Source organism: Gigantopelta aegis, chromosome 11 (assembly GCF_016097555.1).
Source record: "Gigantopelta aegis isolate Gae_Host chromosome 11, Gae_host_genome, whole genome shotgun sequence".
NCBI lineage: Eukaryota > Metazoa > Mollusca > Gastropoda > Neomphalida > Peltospiridae > Gigantopelta > Gigantopelta aegis.
Genome location: NC_054709.1, coordinates 2,569,251 through 2,586,386, shown reverse-complemented (window position 1 = coordinate 2,586,386; position 17,136 = coordinate 2,569,251). Strand labels below are relative to the sequence as shown.

Sequence of the window (17,136 nt, the reverse complement as noted above, 5' to 3'; positions counted from 1 at the left end):
GACGGTATCTTATGGAAAGTTACTAGTTGGCGTGACGGTATCTTATGGAATGTTACTAGTTGGCGTGACGGTATCTTATGGAAAGTTACTAGTTGGCGTGACTTATGGTATTGGCGTGACTTATGGAAAGTTACTAGTTGGCGTAACAGTATCTTATGGAAAGTTACTAGTTGGCGTAATGGAAAGTTTCTAGTTGGCGTGACGGTATCTTATGGAAAGTTACTAGTTGGCGTAACAGTATCTTATGGAAAGTTACTAGTTGGCGTAACAGTATCTTATGGAAAGTTACTAGTTGGCGTAACAGTATCTTATGGAAAGTTACTAGTTGGCGTGACGGTATCTTATGGAAAGTTTCTAGTTGGCGTGACGGTATCTTATGGAAAGTTACTAGTTGGCGTGACGGTATCTTATGGAAAGTTACTAGTTGGCGTGACGGTATCTTATGGAAAGTTTCTAGTTGGCGTGACGGTATCTTATGGAAAGATACTAAAATAGATATACACATAAAATATACATCGACAATTTGGCTCATCTTGATTATGTTATATTAACTATTTTATTTATTTTAACTTATTTTCGTGCTTATACCCAATTAAGGTTCAAGCACGCTGTCCTGGGCACACACACTTTAGCTATCTGAGTTGTCTGTCCAGGACAGTGGGTTAGTTGTTAGTGGTTAGTGGCTAGTGAGAGAGAAGAGGGTGTAGTGAGAGAGAGAGAGAGAGAGAGAGAGAGAGAGAGAGAGAGAGAGAGAGAGAGAGAGAGAGAGAGAGAGAGAGAGGCGCACACACCTCAGCTTATTAAGCTGTCAGTCCAGGACAGTGGGTTAGTGGTTACTGAGAAAGAAGTCGGTGTAGTGGTCTTACACCTACCCACTGAGTCGTTAAAACTCGCGCTGGGTGGGAGCCGGTACCGGGCTGCGAACCCTTTACCTACCAGCCTTATGTCCGACACCAGCGAGGCCGGTATATTAACTATAATATCATTGTCTCATGATTATATACTATTCTAAGTACTATTTGGACGTTCAGGAGTTTAAAAGTTTGGTATATCATTGCTATAAATATAAAATAAATAAATAAAAGTAAAGTTTCTGTTTAAAACGACAAGTTTAAAAGCTCAACGTTTCGTCAACTAAATGTTGACATCGTTAGGAGAAAAAATATAAACCAACATCTAACTGCATAGTGACATTCTACCCTAGACACTATGCTTATGGGAACCGGCCTCGGTGGTGTCGTGGTTAGGCCATCGGTCTACAGGCTGGTAGGTACTGGGTTCGGATCCCAGCTGAGGCATGGGATTTTTAATCCAGATACCGACTCCAAACCCTGAGTGAGTGCTCCGCAAGGCTCAATGGGTATGTGTAAACCACTTGCACCGACCAGTGATCCATAACTGGTTCAACAAAGGCCATGGTTTGTGCTATCCTGCCTGTGGTAAGCGCAAATAAAAGATCCCTTGCTGCTAATCGGAAAGAGTAGCCCATGTAGTGGCGACAGCGGGTTTCTTCTCAAAATCTGTGTGGTCTTTAACCATATGAATGAAGCCATATAACCGTAAATAAAATGTGTTGAGTGCGTCGTTAAATAAAAAAAAATTCTTCCTTTCTATGCTTATGGCATGGTTAAAGTTTGTTTTGTTTAACGACAACACTAGAGCACATTGATTTATTCACCCATTTGGATTTGGTAATTCTAACATAATAGTCTATAGAGTTAGTTAAAAGTGTATTTGTTTAACGACACCACTACACCACATTGATTTATTTATCATCGGATACTGGATGTCAAATAATTGGTACCTTTTGACACAAAGTGTTAGAGGAAACCTGCTACATTTTTTTATTATTAGCAGCAAATGATTTTTATTTGGGATGGACGAGTTGTGAGTTAACACCAACTTAGCAACTATTTACATGTTCGGTTTTTACAGCAGGGGTCGCAATACTACCGTCCCGACAGGTTGTTACCGGCTAACATCACCACGGGTCGGTATATTGCTTAGCCTGTCGTCAAGGCAATTATTTTTATATTCACATATTAGTTTTTACCGGCTAACATCACCACGGGTCGGTATATTGCTTAGCCTGTCGTCAAGGCAATTATTTTTATATTCACATATTAGTTTGAGTCAATCAGGTTTGGTCCGGTCTGATTTGATTGGGTCCGGCAGAATTTGTAACTTGCTGGATCGCAAATGCGGGAGGAATGTCAGCCCAGTTCGACCTCTGTACAATACGTGAAAGACGCTTGTAAACCACTAACACAGATGTCAAATGAAAGTTCGCTGATGATTTAATGCCAATATCAATAAGTAACATGTATCATAGTTACCTTATAGACGTCATAGTTTTCTATGACGCTGTCGAATAGGGTATACAGTTCATTCAAGAACTCGACTACCTGGAAATAACAATAGAAAATTATCAATAATAAGAATAAGAAGAAGAAGGAGGAGGAGGGGAAGAAAAAGGGAGAAGGAGGAAAAAGGGAGAGGGAGAAGAAGAGAAGAAAGAAGAAGAAGAAGAAAAAGAGAAGAAGAGGGAAGAAGAGGAAGAAGAAAAAAGAAGGAAAGAAGGGGAAAAGGAGAAGAAGGGAAGGGGAAGAAAAAGAAGAAGAAGTGAGGAAAATGAAGAAAAGAGAAAATGGGAGAAGGGAAGGAAGAAGAAAGAGGGAGAAGGGGAGGAAAGAGAAGAAGGGGAATAGAAAAAAGAAAAGAAAGGGGAGAAAAAAAAAGGAAGGAGAAAGGGGAAGGAGAGGGGGAAGAAAGGGAAGGGAAAGAAGAAGGAAGAGAAAGAGGAAAAGGAGAAGGAGGAAGAAAAGGAAGAAAGAAAAAAAGAAGAAAAAGAAAAGGAAGGAGGGAAAAAGAAAAGAAGGGAGGGAGGAAGGAAAGAAAGAAAAAAAAAAGAAGAAGGAGAAGGGGGGGAAGAAAGAAAAAGAAGATGAAAAGAAGGGAAAAAAGAAAAAGGGAAAAAGAAAAAGAAGAAGAAGAAGAAAAAAAGAAAAAAGAGGAGAAGAAAAAGAAGAAAGAGAAGAAGAAGAGAAAAGGAAAAAGGAAGGAAAGGGGGAAGAAAAGAAGGAAGAAAAGAAGAAGAGATTAGAAGGGAAGAAAGGAGGGAAAAGAAAGAAAAAGAAAAAAAAGAAAAAGAAGAAGAAGAAAGGGAAAGGAAGAAAAGGGAAGGAGAAGAGGGGAGAAGAAAGGAGAAGGGAAAAAGGAAAAAAAAACAAAGAAAAAAAAGAAAGGAAGGAGAAAAAAAGAAGAGAAAAGGGAAAGAAAAAAGGAGGGAAGAAAGGAAAGGGGAGAAGAAGAAGGAGGGGAAGGAGAAGAAGGGGGGGAGGGAAAAAAGAGAGAGAAGAAGAAGTGGGAGAAGAAGAGGGGAAGGGAAGAGAAGGGGAAAGGAAGAAAAAAGAAGGAAGAGAAGAAGAAAGAAGGGAAGAGAAAAAGAAAGGAAAAAGGAAGGGGGAAGAAGAAAGTGGGAAAAGAAAGGAGAAAGAGAAAGAAGAAGGGGGAAGGGGGGAAAGAGAGAAGGGGGAGAAAAGAAAGAAAAAAGGAGAAGAAGAAGAGAAAAGGAGAGAAGGAAAAGAAGGGAAAAAAAAGAAGGAGAGAAGAAGGGAAATAAAAAAGAAGGAGAAGAGAAAGAAAGAGAAGAAAAGAGAAGAAAAAGAAGAAGGGAGGAAAAAAAAGAAGGGAAGGGGGGAAGGATGAAAGGGAAAAAAAGGAGAAGGGAAAGAAGAAAAAGAAGGGGGAAAGAAGAGAAGGAAAGGAAGAAAAAAAGGAAGAAGAGGGAGGAGAAAAAAAAAAAAAAAGAAGAAGGAGAAGAAAAAGGAAAAAAAAAGGAAAGGAAAAGAAAAGGAAAAATAGAAAAAAAGGGAAAAAAAGAAGGAGAAGAAAAAAAAGGGGGGGAAGAAGGAGAAAAAAAAAGGGGGGAAAGAAAAATGGAAGGGGAGAAGAAGAGAGAGAAAAGGAAAAAGGGAAGAAGAAAAAAAAAGAAAGAAGGGGAGGGAAGAGGAGAAGGGAAAGAAGAAAAGAAAAGAAAAAAGGAGAAAGGAGGAGAGGAAAGAGGGAGGAGGGGGGAAGAAGGAAAAAAAAGAAAAAAGGAAAGAGAGGAGAAAAAAGAAAAGGGAAGAGGGAAAGAAAAGAAGAAGAAGGGGAGAGAAAGGGAAGAAAAAGAAGGAAGGAAGAAAAGAGAAAGGAAGAGAAAGAAGAAAAGAATAAGAGAAAAAAAGAGAAAAAAGAAGGAAAAAGGAGAAAAAAAAAAAAGAAAGGAAAGAAAGAAAAAAAGGAAGAGAAGAAAAGGAGAAGAAGAAAAAGAAGAAGAAGGGAAAGAAGAAAGAGGAAGGGAGAAGAAGGGAAAGGGGGGGGGGAAGGAAGGAAAAAAAAAAAGGGAAAGGAGAAGGAAAAAAGGAAAAGGAAGGAAAGAGAGGAAAAAAGGGGAAAAAGAGGAAAGGGAGAGAAGAAGGAAAAAAGAAAGAAGGAAGAGGAAAGGAGGGAGAGAAAAAAAGAAAGGAAGGAGAAAAAGGAAAGAGAGAAAGGGAAAGAGAAGGGAAAAAAAAAAGGAAGAAAAAAGGGAAAAGAAAAAAAAGAAGAAAAAAGGGGAAAAAGAAAGAGAGGGGGGGGGGAAAAGAGAGAAAGGAAGGGGAAAAAAAGGAGAGGAAAAAAGAAGGGGAAGGAAAGAAGAAAAAAGAAAAAAGAAAAGGAAGAAGGAGAGGGGGGAAAGAGGAGGGGAAAAGAGAGAAAAAAAAAGGGGAAAGAGAAAGAAAGAAAAAGAGAAGGAAAGGAGGGAAAGGGGAGGAAAGGAAGGAAAGGAAGAGAAAAAAGGAAAAAGGGGGAAGAAGGAGGAAAAGAGAAAAGGAAAAGGAAGGAGAAAGGGAGAGGGGAAGAGGAAGAAGAAAAGAGAAAAAGGGAAAAAGAAAAGAGGGAAAAGGGAAAGAAAAAGGGAGGAAAGGGGGAAAGGGGAAGAAAAAAAGAGGAAGAAGGAAAGGAAAAAAAGAAAAAAGAGGGGGGAAAAAAAAGAAAAGAAAGGAAGAAGGGAGAAGAAAAAAGGAAAGGGGGGGGGAGAAAGGGAGAAAAAAGGAAAGAGAAAAGGGAAAGAGAAAAAAGAATGGAGAGAAGGGAAAGAAAAGAAAAGGGGGAAAAAGAGAAAGAAGAAAAAGAAAGGGAAAAAGAGAAGAAAAGGAGAAGAAAAGGAGAAGGAGAAGGGAAAAAAAAAGAAAAAAAAAAAAAAAAAAAGGAAAGGGAAGGAGAGGGGGAAAAGAAAAAGAAGAAAAGAAAAAAGAAAAAGGGGAAAGAAAAGGAGAGAGGATGGGAAAAGAAAGGAGGAAAAAGGAAGAAAAAGAAGAAAGGGAGGAAAAAAAAAAAAGGAGGGGGGGGGAAGGAAAAGAAGGGAAGAAGAAGAAAAGAGAAAGAAGGGGAGAAGAAGAAAAGGAGAAAAAAAAAAGAAAAGGAAAAGGAAGAAGGGAAAAAAGAAAGGAAAGAAAAAAAAAGAAAAAGGGGAAAAGAGAAGAAAAAGAAGGGGGAGGGGAAAAAAAAGAAAAAGGGGGAAAAAAGGAGAAAAAAAGAAAAAGAGAGAAGGAGAAAAAAAGGAGAGGAAAGAAAAGGGGAGAGGAGAAGAAGAGGAAGGAAAGAAAAAGAAGAAAGGGAGGAAAAAGGGGGAGAAGAAAAGAGAAAAAAAAAGAAAAAAAGGAGAAGAAAGGGGAAGAAAAAGGAGAAAGAAGAAAAAGAAGAAGGGGGAAGAAAAAGGGGAAAAAGGGAAAAAAAAAGAAAAAGGGGGGAAGAGGAGAGAAAAGAAAAGAAGGGGGAAAAAGAGAAGAAGAAAGGAAGAAAAAAGGGGGGAGAGAAAGAAGGAGAAGAAAAAGAAAAAGAAAGAAGGGGAAGAAAAAGAAAGGGAGGAGAAGGAAAGAAAAAGAAGAAAGAAGAAAGGGAAAAAGAAAAAGAAGAAAAAAAAGAGGGAAAAAGGAGAAAAAAAAGAAGGGAAAGGAAAGAGAAAGAAAAAGGAAGAAGAAGGGGGAAAAAGAAAGGAGGAAGAAGAAGAGGGAGAAAAAAAGGAAGAAGAAAAAGGAGAAGGAAGAGAAAGAAGAAGGAGAAAAAAAGAAAAGAGAAAAGAAAAGGAGAAGAAGAAAAGGGAAGAAAAGAGAAGGAAGGGAGAAGAAAAAGGAAGAAAGAAGAAAAGAAGGAGGGGAAAGAAAGAAGGAAAGAAAGAGAGAAAAGAAGAAGAGGGGGAGAAGAAAAAAGAAAAAGAAGAGGAAGAGGGAGAAGAAAAAGAAGAAGAGAGGAGAAAAAAGAGAAAGGATGAAGAAGAAGAAAGAGAAAGAAAGAAAAAGAAGGAAAAGAGGGAAGAAATGAAAAGGAGAAGGGGAAGGAGGGAGAAAGGGAAAAAGAAAAGGAGAGGAGAAGAGAAGAAAGAAAAGAAGAGAAAAAAGGAAAAAGGAAGAGGAGAGAAGAAAAAGAAAAGAAGGGAGAGAAGAGAGAGGGAAAAAGAAAAGGGAGAAAGAGAGGGGAAAAAGAGAGAAGGAAGAAAGAAGAAAGAAAAAAAGAGGGAAAAAGAAGAAAAGGAAGAAGGGGGAGGGAAGGGGAAAAAGGGAAGAAAAGAAGAAGAGAGAGAGAAAAAAGGGAAGAAGAAAAAAAAAGAAAAGAAAGAGAGGAAAGGAAAAGATAATGGGGGGAAAAAAGGGAGGGGGAAAAGAAAAAGAGAGGGAGAAGAAAAAGGGGGGGGGGGGGAAGGAAAAAGAGAAAAGGGGGAAAGGGGGAAGAAAAAAAAGAAGAGGAGGAGAAAGAAGAAAAAAGAGGAGGAGAAGAAGGAAAAGGGGAGGGAAGAAGAAGAGAAAAAGGAAAAGAAGAGGGAAGGAAGGAAAAAAAAGGAAAAAGGAAGAGAAAAAGAAAAAGAGAAGAGGGGAAGGGGAAAAAGGAGGGAAAAGGAAAAGGAAGAAAGGGAAAAAAAGAAGAGAAAGGAGGGGGAAGAGGGAGGGAAAAAAAAAAGAGAAAAAGGGGGAAAAGGGGGAAGGGAGAAAGGAAAAAGAGAAGAAGAAAGAAGAAGGAAGAAGAAAAGGGGGGAGAGAAAGAGGAGAAAAAAAGGAAGGGGAGGAAGAAAGGGAGAAAGGGGGGAAGAGGAGAGGGGGGGGAAAAAGAGGAGGAAAAAGAAAAGAGAAAAGAGGGAGGAAAAGGAAGGGGGAGAAAAAAAAGAAGGGGGAGGAGGGGAAAAAAAAGAAAAGGGAAGAAAGAAAAGAAAAAGAGAGGAAGGGAGGAAAAGAAAAAGAAGAGGAGAAAAAAAAAGAGAAAAAGAGGAAGAGAGAGGAAAGGAAGGGGGAAAAAGGAGAAGAAGGAGAAGAGAAAAAAAAAGGAAAAAGAGGGAAGGAGAAAAAAGAGAAAAAGAAAAAAAAGAAAAAGAAAAGAAAAGAGAAAAAGAAAAGAGGAAAAAAGAAGGAAAAGAAAGAAGGAAGGAAGAAAAAAAAAAAAGGGAGAAGAAAAGAGGGGGGGAGAGGAGAGAAGAAGGGGAGAAAAAAGAAAGAAGGAGAAAAGGGAGAAAGGAAAGGAAGAAAGAAGAGGAAAAGGAGAGAAAAAAAAGAAGGAGAAGAAGAAGAAAAAGGGAAGGAGAAGGGAAAAAGAAAAAAAAGAAAAAAGAAGGAAAAGAAAAGAAGAAGAAAAAAAAAAAAAGAAGAAGAGGGGAAAAAGAAGGAGAGAAAAGAAAAGAAAGGGAAGGAAGAAGAAGAAAAGGAAGAAAGAGGGGGAAGAGAGGAAAAGAAAAGAAGGGGAAGGGAAGGGAAGGAAAGAGGAGAGAGGGAAGGAGAGAGAAAGAAGGGGAAAAAAAAAAGGAGAGAAAAAGAAAAAGAAAAGGAAGAAGAAAGATGGAGAAGAAGAAGAAGGAGAGCAAAAACAGGGGGGATAAAAAAAGGGAAGAACAATATTAAAAAAAGGGGGGACAGAGAAGAGAGGGGAGAAATATTTAATGAAAAGGAATCAAATGAATCCTCGACTGGCATATCAAATGCCGTGGTATGTACTATCCTGTCTGTGTGATAGTGCATATAAAATATTCCTTGCTGCATTGGAGAAAAGGTAGCGGGTTTCCTCTGATGACTACGAGTCAGAATTACCAATAGCTGATGATTAATTAATCTATGTGCTCTAGTGATGTCGTTAAACAAAACAAACTTCTTCTTCCTACCTCGACGGGAGAGCTATCCGACGACATGGAGGTGAAGCCGACGATATCACTGAAGTAGACTGTTACACAGTCGAACATCTCCGGCACTACAGGCTTGCCTTGTTTCAACTGGTCCGCCACCGGCCTGTGGAGGTTTATCAACATATTATACACGTATAACCGGCCAGAGTGGCGTCGTCGTTAAGCTATCGGACATAAGGATGGTAGGTAGCTCCCACCCAGAGCGAGTTGTAACGACTCAATGGGTAGGTGTAAGACCTCTACACCGACTTCTTTCTTACTAACCACTAACCCACTGTCCTGAACAGACAGCTTAATAAGCTGAGGTGTGTGCGCCTTTCTCTCTCTCTCTCTCTCTCTCTCTCTCTCTCTCTCTCTCTCTCTCTCTCTCTCTCTCTCTCTCTCTCTCTCTCTCTCTCTCTCTCTCTCTCTCTCTCGCGCTCTTTCTCTTTCTCTCTCTCCTTTGTCTCTCCTTTCTCTCTTCCTCTCTCTCTCTCTCCTATCTCTGTATCTCTATGTCTCTCTCCAACTCTCCTACTATCTTCCTCCTCTCTCTCTCTCTCTTTCCCTCTCCCTTTTTCTCTCTTCTCTCTCTCTACCCCTGTACTCCTATCTCTGTATCTCTATGTCTCTCTCCAACTACTATCTCCCCCTTCTATATCTCTCTTTCCCTCTCCCTTTTTCTCTCTATCTTCTTTGTCTCCCTGTCTCTGTCTGTCTGTGTCTGTCTGTCTTTGTCTCTCTCTGTCTCTCTGTTTCTCTGTCTCTGTCTCTGTCTCTGTCTCTCTCTCTCTCTCTCTCTCTCTCTCTCTCTCTCTCTCTCTCTCTCTCTCTCTCTCTCTCTCTCTCTCTCTCTACCATGTATCTATATCTCTCAGACTCTCTCCAACTCTCCTACTATCTTCCCCCTGTATCTCTGTCTCTCTCTCTCTCTCTCTCTCTCTCTCTCTCTCTCTCTCTCTCTCTCTCTCTCTCTCTCTCTCTCTCTCTCTCTCTCTCTCTCTCTCTCTCTCTCTCTACCATGTATCTGTATCTCTCAGACTCTCTCCAACTCTCCTACTATCTTCCCCCTGTATCTCTGTCTCTCTCTCTCTCTCTCTCTACCATGTATCTGTATCTCTCAGACTCTCTCCAACTCTCCTACTATCTTCCCCCTGTATCTCTGTCTCTCTCTCTCTCTCTCTCTACCATGTATCTGTATCTCTCAGACTCTCTCCAACTCTCCTACTATCTTCCCCCTGTATCTCTCTCTTTCCCTCTCCCTCAGCTCAGATTGCAGCTTTAATAAACAATTAGGGAGACACAGGCTATCTTGAGATATCTGGTATGCACGATTGTGTTTTCCCTAGCTTGTGTTAATATGATGCGACACCATACCCCCAGTAGTCTAGTACCCTCTTGCCTTAATCAGCACTTATCTGCCCTGAGATTAAACAAGCTTTTTTCAATAATTAGTTCTAAAATTACCTTCATGAAACACTCAAAATGTATTATTACTTAATAAAATATCCATGAACATTATATATTTTTACATCCATTAATTACATTTATTTGTATTTCAACAGGTTTTGTCATTAATGAAAAACGTGCCCTGAAAATGATGAAAATGTCCCCAAAGTGTTTAGTCTACCATGTCTTGCTAAATTTCTAGTGAAAATACTAAAACGTTATATGGATACAAATATGATTCGTACACTGGCAGTATCTGGTAAAGAAGAGTTTCAGACTTTTTCTTCTCATTGAGAAGCTCCTGAGTTCGCTTCTCCACAGTGTCTTCTAGATTACAGGAATATTCTTCCAAGCGGTGAATCAGTGCTTCGACAATGTTCACCTCTTTGTTCCTAATTAAATATAAAACATGTATAATTTTCATACTATATAAACAATTAAGCTTCGGGTGCCAGTAGGAAAATGGTGCCTCGTGAATATGTATATAACTCTCAGGATTTCAGATTAGAACAATATTTTTTTTTAGTCCAGATGATGAAACAGTGCTTCGACAATGTTCACCTCTTTGTTCCTAATTAAATATAAAACATGTATAATTTTCATACTATATAAACAATTAAGCTTCGGGTGCCAGTAGGAAAATGGTGCCTCGTGAATATGTATATAACTCTCAGGATTTCAGATTAGAACAATATTTTTTTTTAGTCCAGATGATGAAACAGTGCTTCGACAAGGTTCATCTCTTTGTTCCTATTTAAATATATAATATTTATATTTTTAATTCTACACATGTATATAAAAACATAATTTATTCTGCAGCCACTGTTTCTATTGGCTGAAAATGAAAACCAATCAAAACAGATTATGACTTGTTACATCACATACACGTTATAAGATAAACGTATCTAACAGCCACTCGTGTAGTATTATCGGTTTCTTTAATATTATATTTAAGGACAAAGAAAGATAAATGCTGAAAAACTGACAAATTCACAAAATGCGTTACCCTTGAAGTTTTTTGAGGATTTTCCCGATGACACTGAAGGTGGGTCTATCGTCAGGCGACTCCGCCCAGCATCGGTACATCAGACTATACACGCCCATGGGTGCGTTATTCTGGAACTTGTCCATCTTGGGACGAAATGGCGGCTCCATGTGACTGGCCACGAGTTGTACGATCTCTACACGAAAACAGAGAATAATGTTTTCCCGCACCTCAACAAATTATAAAGTATGGTTCTTTGATGTAATGTGATGTGATGTGATGTGATGCGATGTGATGTGATGTGATGCGATGCGATGCGATGCGATGCGATGTGGATGTGATGTGATGCGATGTAATGTTATTGTCATTTCATGTCATTGGTTGAGGGAGGGAGTGAGGGAGGGGAGAGAAATAGAGAGAGAGAGAGAGGAGATAGTGATTAAGTGTGTGAGAGAAAGACACACACATAGAGAGAGAGAGAGAGAGAGAGAGAGAGAGAGAGAGAGAGAGAGAGAGAGAGAGAGAGAGAGAGAGAGCCGACCAGTACACAGACTCCACACCTACACAGACCCCCACTCCTACAGTCCACCACCCATATACATACCCCACCCCCCTACGCTCTAGATTCCCTAACCTCCATACAACCCGCACCCCACCCCTACATAGACCCCGACCCCAATACAGACCTCCAACCCCAATACAGACCTCCAATCCGTATACAGATCCCCCTACACCACTATACAGAGTCCACACCTACACAGATACCCACTCCTACAATCCACCACACGTATACATACCCCCTACCCTCTAGAGTCCCGCACTACCACACAAACCCCCACCCCTACATAGACCATCACCCCAATACAGACCTTCAAGCCCTACACAGATCTTCAAGCCCTACACAGTCCCCTCCTCTAAACAGACCCCTACCCCAACACAGCCCCTAACCCAGTATGAGCTACTGGATCTTCCTTGGCCCTCCCCTTACCTTTAGGTCCCATGTCTGATCGGCACTGGTCGTATGGTAAGGCCCTGTGAATGGTCTCCTCTAGAATAATAGCGAAACTGTAGACATCGGCCTTCTGGGTCCCATTCGATACGGACGTACGGAGTAGTTCCGGCGCTACCCAGAGGAGTTCTGAAAAAAAAATAGTTTGATGTAAAATTGATGACAGGAATAAAAATAAAAAAAATCCTCAAAAATAAGTGATCAACCCAGAGTTAATACAGCATTAAGCTCGCACTGTAGGTTGTTGTATAACAAGCAGAATCGCATCGGATCAAAGTGCACCTAACATTGAATTACGAGATAATCCTAAGTACTGGTTTCAGATTTGCCGACGTGCATCGGTTGTTTTACTGTGGCAAATGTAGTTTTATTGGCGGCGCGTATGCTCTCTATATAATAGTGTATGTATGTCTGCCTGTTGGGCCGTCTGTCTGTCCATCTGTCTGTCCGTCTGTTTGTCTATCTGACTGGCTGGTTGGCTGGTGAGTCAGTTAGTCAGCGAGTGAGCGACTCAGTCCACGAATCAGTAAGTGACTTCGTTCCAGCCAGTGCACCACGACCAGTATATAAAAGGCCGTGGTATGTACTATCCTGTCTGTGGGATGGTACATATAAAAGATCACTTGCTGCTAATCTGAAAGAGTAGCCCATGAAGTGGCAACAGTGTGTTTCCTCTCTCAATATCTGTGTGGTCCTTAGCCACATCTCTGACGCCATATAACCGTAAATAAAATGTGTTGAGTGCGTCGTTAAATAAAACATGTCTTTCAGTAAGTGACTAGTCTGTTTATCAGTGATTTAGTGAGTAAGTGAGTATGACAGACGTCAACCAGAGAGCCAGGGCGCCAGTCAATCATTTTGATCTGTCTATTTGTCCATCCATCCATCCTAACGACACCACTAGTGTACATTAGTATATTAATCATCGGCTACTGGAAGTGAAACATTCGGTTATTATACATATAGTCTGAGAGAGAAAACCAGCTACATTTTCCCAATAAATAAACAACAAAATGACGACGATAACGAAACACTGATCTTACTTTCAGATTGTGCGTGCGTGGGCGATTGCTCTTCGTTTGTCAACTGTTTCCGGAATGAGGGCAAACCGAAGCCAGTGAGCTTCAGCACGAACTTCCGGTTCACCAGGCAGTTGGTTGATCGCAAATGGCCGTGAACTTTTATACTGGTGTCGTGGAGAAAAGACATACCCTAAAAAGACAGTAAATACATCTATTAATTTTATTATCCACGATTCCGCGAGGGTGGCATGTATCTCGGTGGTAGAGCATTAACGGGCACGACAGAATCAAGTAGACATAGAGGGGGCTGACAGATCGAGCAAAGCACAGTTTTTAGGGGCTTCAGCGGTATGCTCCCCCGTAAAATGTTGAAAACTAGATGTCCTGAAATGTGATTTTCTGCATTCTACAAGTACAATTCATATTTGCCTTAAGAGTTACTACCAATAATATTTTTTTTATTCAAAATTATTGGTGGGGCTAGAGCTCTCAGCCCCCCCCCCCCCCCCCCCCCCCCCCCCCGTTCTGCCGTGTCTAGTTACTATAAACCGTTTTAAGAAATAGGTATTGATAAGGAGTGGATACAGGTGGAAAATGTTGAGGATGTGCGCTCCACTAGAGGTTTTTGAAGTGCCCCGTAAATTCCAGTTAATACTATGATTAGTTGGGGACATATAATATCTTAGACGGTTTGGTGGTGATTTTTTTTTTTTTTTTTTTTTGGGGGGGGGGGGGGTATTGTTTTTTTGTGGGGTTTTTTTGGTTATGTTTGGGTTTTTTGTTTGTATTACCAATATATAATGCATGTTAGTATGCTTTTAAATATCATAGATTCTATTTTTAAATGTTGCACTTCTCCCTCAATATGATGTCTTTTTTAAACGCTACACTCCCTCCCTAGAATACTCCTACATCCACTATTTTATTCCATTGAAACAACAAAAACAAAAATAATGACGTGCATTTTGAAATGTTTCTTTGGCGATTACAAATTGGCTGACCTTTGTACCATACAAAGTCATTGGTTTGAAGTTGTTTGTTATTTTTAGTTCCTAAATAATAACAACTGTGTGTGTGGTATACTTGCATTTACATAACAGCGAAATAAGGCGGTGCTCTGGTCTAGGGGTGGAACAACATATACTGAATTTTTGCATTATCATTATCAAACGATTGTATTTCATAAATGTGTGGTTCGTCTAATGTAGCATGTGTCATAGAATGTATTCTGATGTCGAAAATGCTTTGAAATGCAGGAAAAGGGGAACTGTAGCGTGCAGCCAAAAATACGTCCGTATGTGGGTTTTTGCTAGTTCGCGTGTGCATAGCTATTTGAATTTATAAACAGTAATCGCTTTTCTCACAATTTTCTCACGTCACAATGGCTTCTCGCACCTTCATCAGGGGATAGCAAGTTTCACAGTTCTTATTTTGGCTTATAATTATATATATATATATATATATATATATATATATATATATATATTCATATTAAACGGTTATTAGTAAAAAATAGACGCTATAAAAGCTGATAAAGCTGGTCTGACCCACGGAACAAACTAACAACCGCCGGTAGTAGGGACGAATAGTAGGTAGTTACAAGTGCCTCTTAACAATGCCAGAAGTAACTACTGAACACTCTCCGAAGTGGTCAGACTAAGCCCACAGCTAAAAGCTGATGGGGAAATGGCAGGTGTGTGGCATGGATAGCTACAAGAGACAACACCTGTCGCGGTTGGAGAGATAAGGACATGGATGTGAAAGTGAACATCGAAAGTAGTTGAAAGATAGGAGGGGTTGCCAGATAGGGAAGAAATGAGATAAGTCAATGGAGAGAAAGGAAAGGGGCCAGTGGGATAAAGAAACAAAGAAAGAAACGATGGGCATTACGTGAAGAACACAGATAGTTACAACCCAAGAGAAAGGCGGCGGTATGCTGCTGGAACGTAGGGAGGAAATGTGATAAAAGCGATTAATATTTAAACGATTCCCGTTTTGGGGTGCTCGTACGGTGTCTCAATAAACAAATACAATTATTACACTGGCTATATCTTGCAGTAAGGACAGTCGGAACATCCAGTCTAATTTTATGGAATCATTCTGCAGAACATCCTGAAAAAGACAAACAAACAAAAGTGCACTTAATAAGTGTTTGATGTATAGTAGCAGACCTAGTAAACATTACGCTGTGTTTTACAGAATTATACAAGTTTTAATGGAACTAATCATATTGATGTACTTAACGTTGTTTCACACCCAATAGCCGATCTCTGCTTTTGTGCTGGGGTGTCGTTAAACATTCATTCATTCATTCATTCATTCATTCATTAAACATTCATTCATTCATTAAACATTCATTCATTCATTCATGTCTAGTAAACAATGGTGCACGGGCGTAGGAACGTGCCACAAAGTGTGTGTGAGTGGGGGGGGGGGGGGGGGCTAGTTTGGTTAATCTACAAGACCCAATTTCACACAACATCGTAAGCCTAGTTTTGCACGTAAACATAAATCTACAACTAAACCACAATTCTTATTACTATTATGGTGCAATAAATACAGTTAGGAGTACAGATATTTCATTTTCTTTTGTACTTAAAATGCTCCATCTTCCAATAGAAGTCAAACACGTGTACACGTACGTCCGGTATAATTGCTAGTCGCAGACGTTAACGTACGATGCTTTGTGAAATTGGTTCCAGACCTGTAACATTTGGATAAAGTTACAATAGTCTGTGACATTGAGGGGGTGGGGAGAGAGGGCGGATAGCCTTAAAAACAGAGTAGATCTTGTTTCCATAACCGTTACTTTGCAGAGGTATGTGTTTTAAAAACAAAATATTAAAAATTAATTTCGTGGTGTTAGAAAGACCAGGATGACAAAAAGCACATCGGATATACGGAAAAGGATACTCTAAACAAAAAAGCTAAGTTCGACAAACCCTCTAGTCCTTGATCCTGGCTAGCGGATTTTTGGAATGGGCTAGTGGAAATAAGCAATTGAATTACTATAATACACAAGACATTAGCCAAAGCTTCTGTGAGGGCTAGTGACTTTCTCGAACATTTGTCAAACACTGAACAATGTCTCACTTCTATTATAAAACCCCCAACTCTAACAGTGCTAACCTACGTCGTGGTGTTTGTAAACACTGAACAATGTCTCACTTCTATTATAAAACCCCCAACTCTAACAGTGCTAACCTACGTCGTGGTGTTTGTAAACACTGAACAATGTCTCACTTCTATTATAAAAACCCCCGTCGTGGTGTTTGTAACTCTAACAATGTGTGCTAACCTACGTCGTGGTGTTTGTAAATAAAACCCCCAACACTGTTAACAATGTGTCTCACTTCTATTATAAACCCCCAGCTCTAACAGTGCTAACACGTGTGGTAAAACCTACGTCGTGGTCGTGGTGTTTAAAAGCACTGAACAATGTCTCACTTCTATTATAAAACCCCCAACTCTATCAGTTCGTGGTGTTTAAAAGCACTGAACAATGTCACTGAACAATGTCTCACTTCTATTATAAAACCCCCAACTCTAACAGTGTTAACCTACGTCGTGGTGTTTAAAAACACTGTAAACTCACTTCTATTATAAAACCCCCAACTCTAACAGTGTTAACCTACGTCGTGGTGTTTGTAAACACTGAACAATGTCTCACTTCTATTATAAAACCCCCAACTCTAACAGTGCTAACAAAAAACACTGAACAATGTCTCACTTCTATTATAAACCCCCAGCTCTAACAGTGTTAACCTACGTCGTGGTGTTTAGAAACACTGAACAATGTCTCACGTCTATTATAAAAAACCCAGCTCTAACAGTGCTAACCTACGTCGTGGTGTTTGTAAACACTGAACAATGTCTCACTTCTATTATGTCGTGGTGTTTAGAAACACGTCTTATAAAAACCCCCAACTCTAACAGTGCTAACCTACGTCGTGGTGTTTAGTAAACACTGAACAATGTCTCACTTCTATTATAAAACCCCCAACTCTAACAGTGCTAACCTACGTCGTGGTGTTTAGAAACACTGAACAATGTCTCACTTCTATTATAAAACCCCAGCTCTAACAGTGTTAACCTACGTCGTGGTGTTTAGAAACACTGAACAATGTCTCACGTCTATTATAAAAAACCCAGTGTTAACCTACGCTCTAACAGTGCTAACCTACGTCGTGGTGTTTAGAACACACTGGACAATGTCTGACGTCGTGGTGTTTGTAAACACTGAACAATGTCTCACTTCTATTATAAAACTATGTCTACTTCTATTATAAAACCCCCAACTAAAAACACTGAACAATGTCTCACTTCTATTATAAAACCCCCAACTCTAACAGTGCTAACCTACGTCGTGGTGTTTAGAAACACTGAACAATGTCTCACTTCTATTATAAAACCCCCAACTCTAACAGTGCTAACCTACGTCGTGGTGTTTAAAAACACTGAACAATGTCTCACTTCTATTATAAAACCCCCAACTCTAACAGTGTTA

General features: G+C 39.9%; 1 protein-coding gene across 1 annotated transcript; it reads left to right on the top strand.

The window, feature by feature from the left end:
• Positions 1-5,065: 5,065 nt before the first annotated feature.
• LOC121385494 (101 kDa malaria antigen-like) lies at positions 5,066-17,006 on the top strand (the record flags this gene model as incomplete). The annotated part of the gene is made up of 3 exons (XM_041516194.1): positions 5,066-5,173; positions 15,688-15,707; positions 16,964-17,006. Coding segments are annotated over 3 exons (171 nt in total), but the record flags the coding sequence as incomplete, so codon positions are not given.
• Positions 17,007-17,136: the final 130 nt, after the last annotated feature.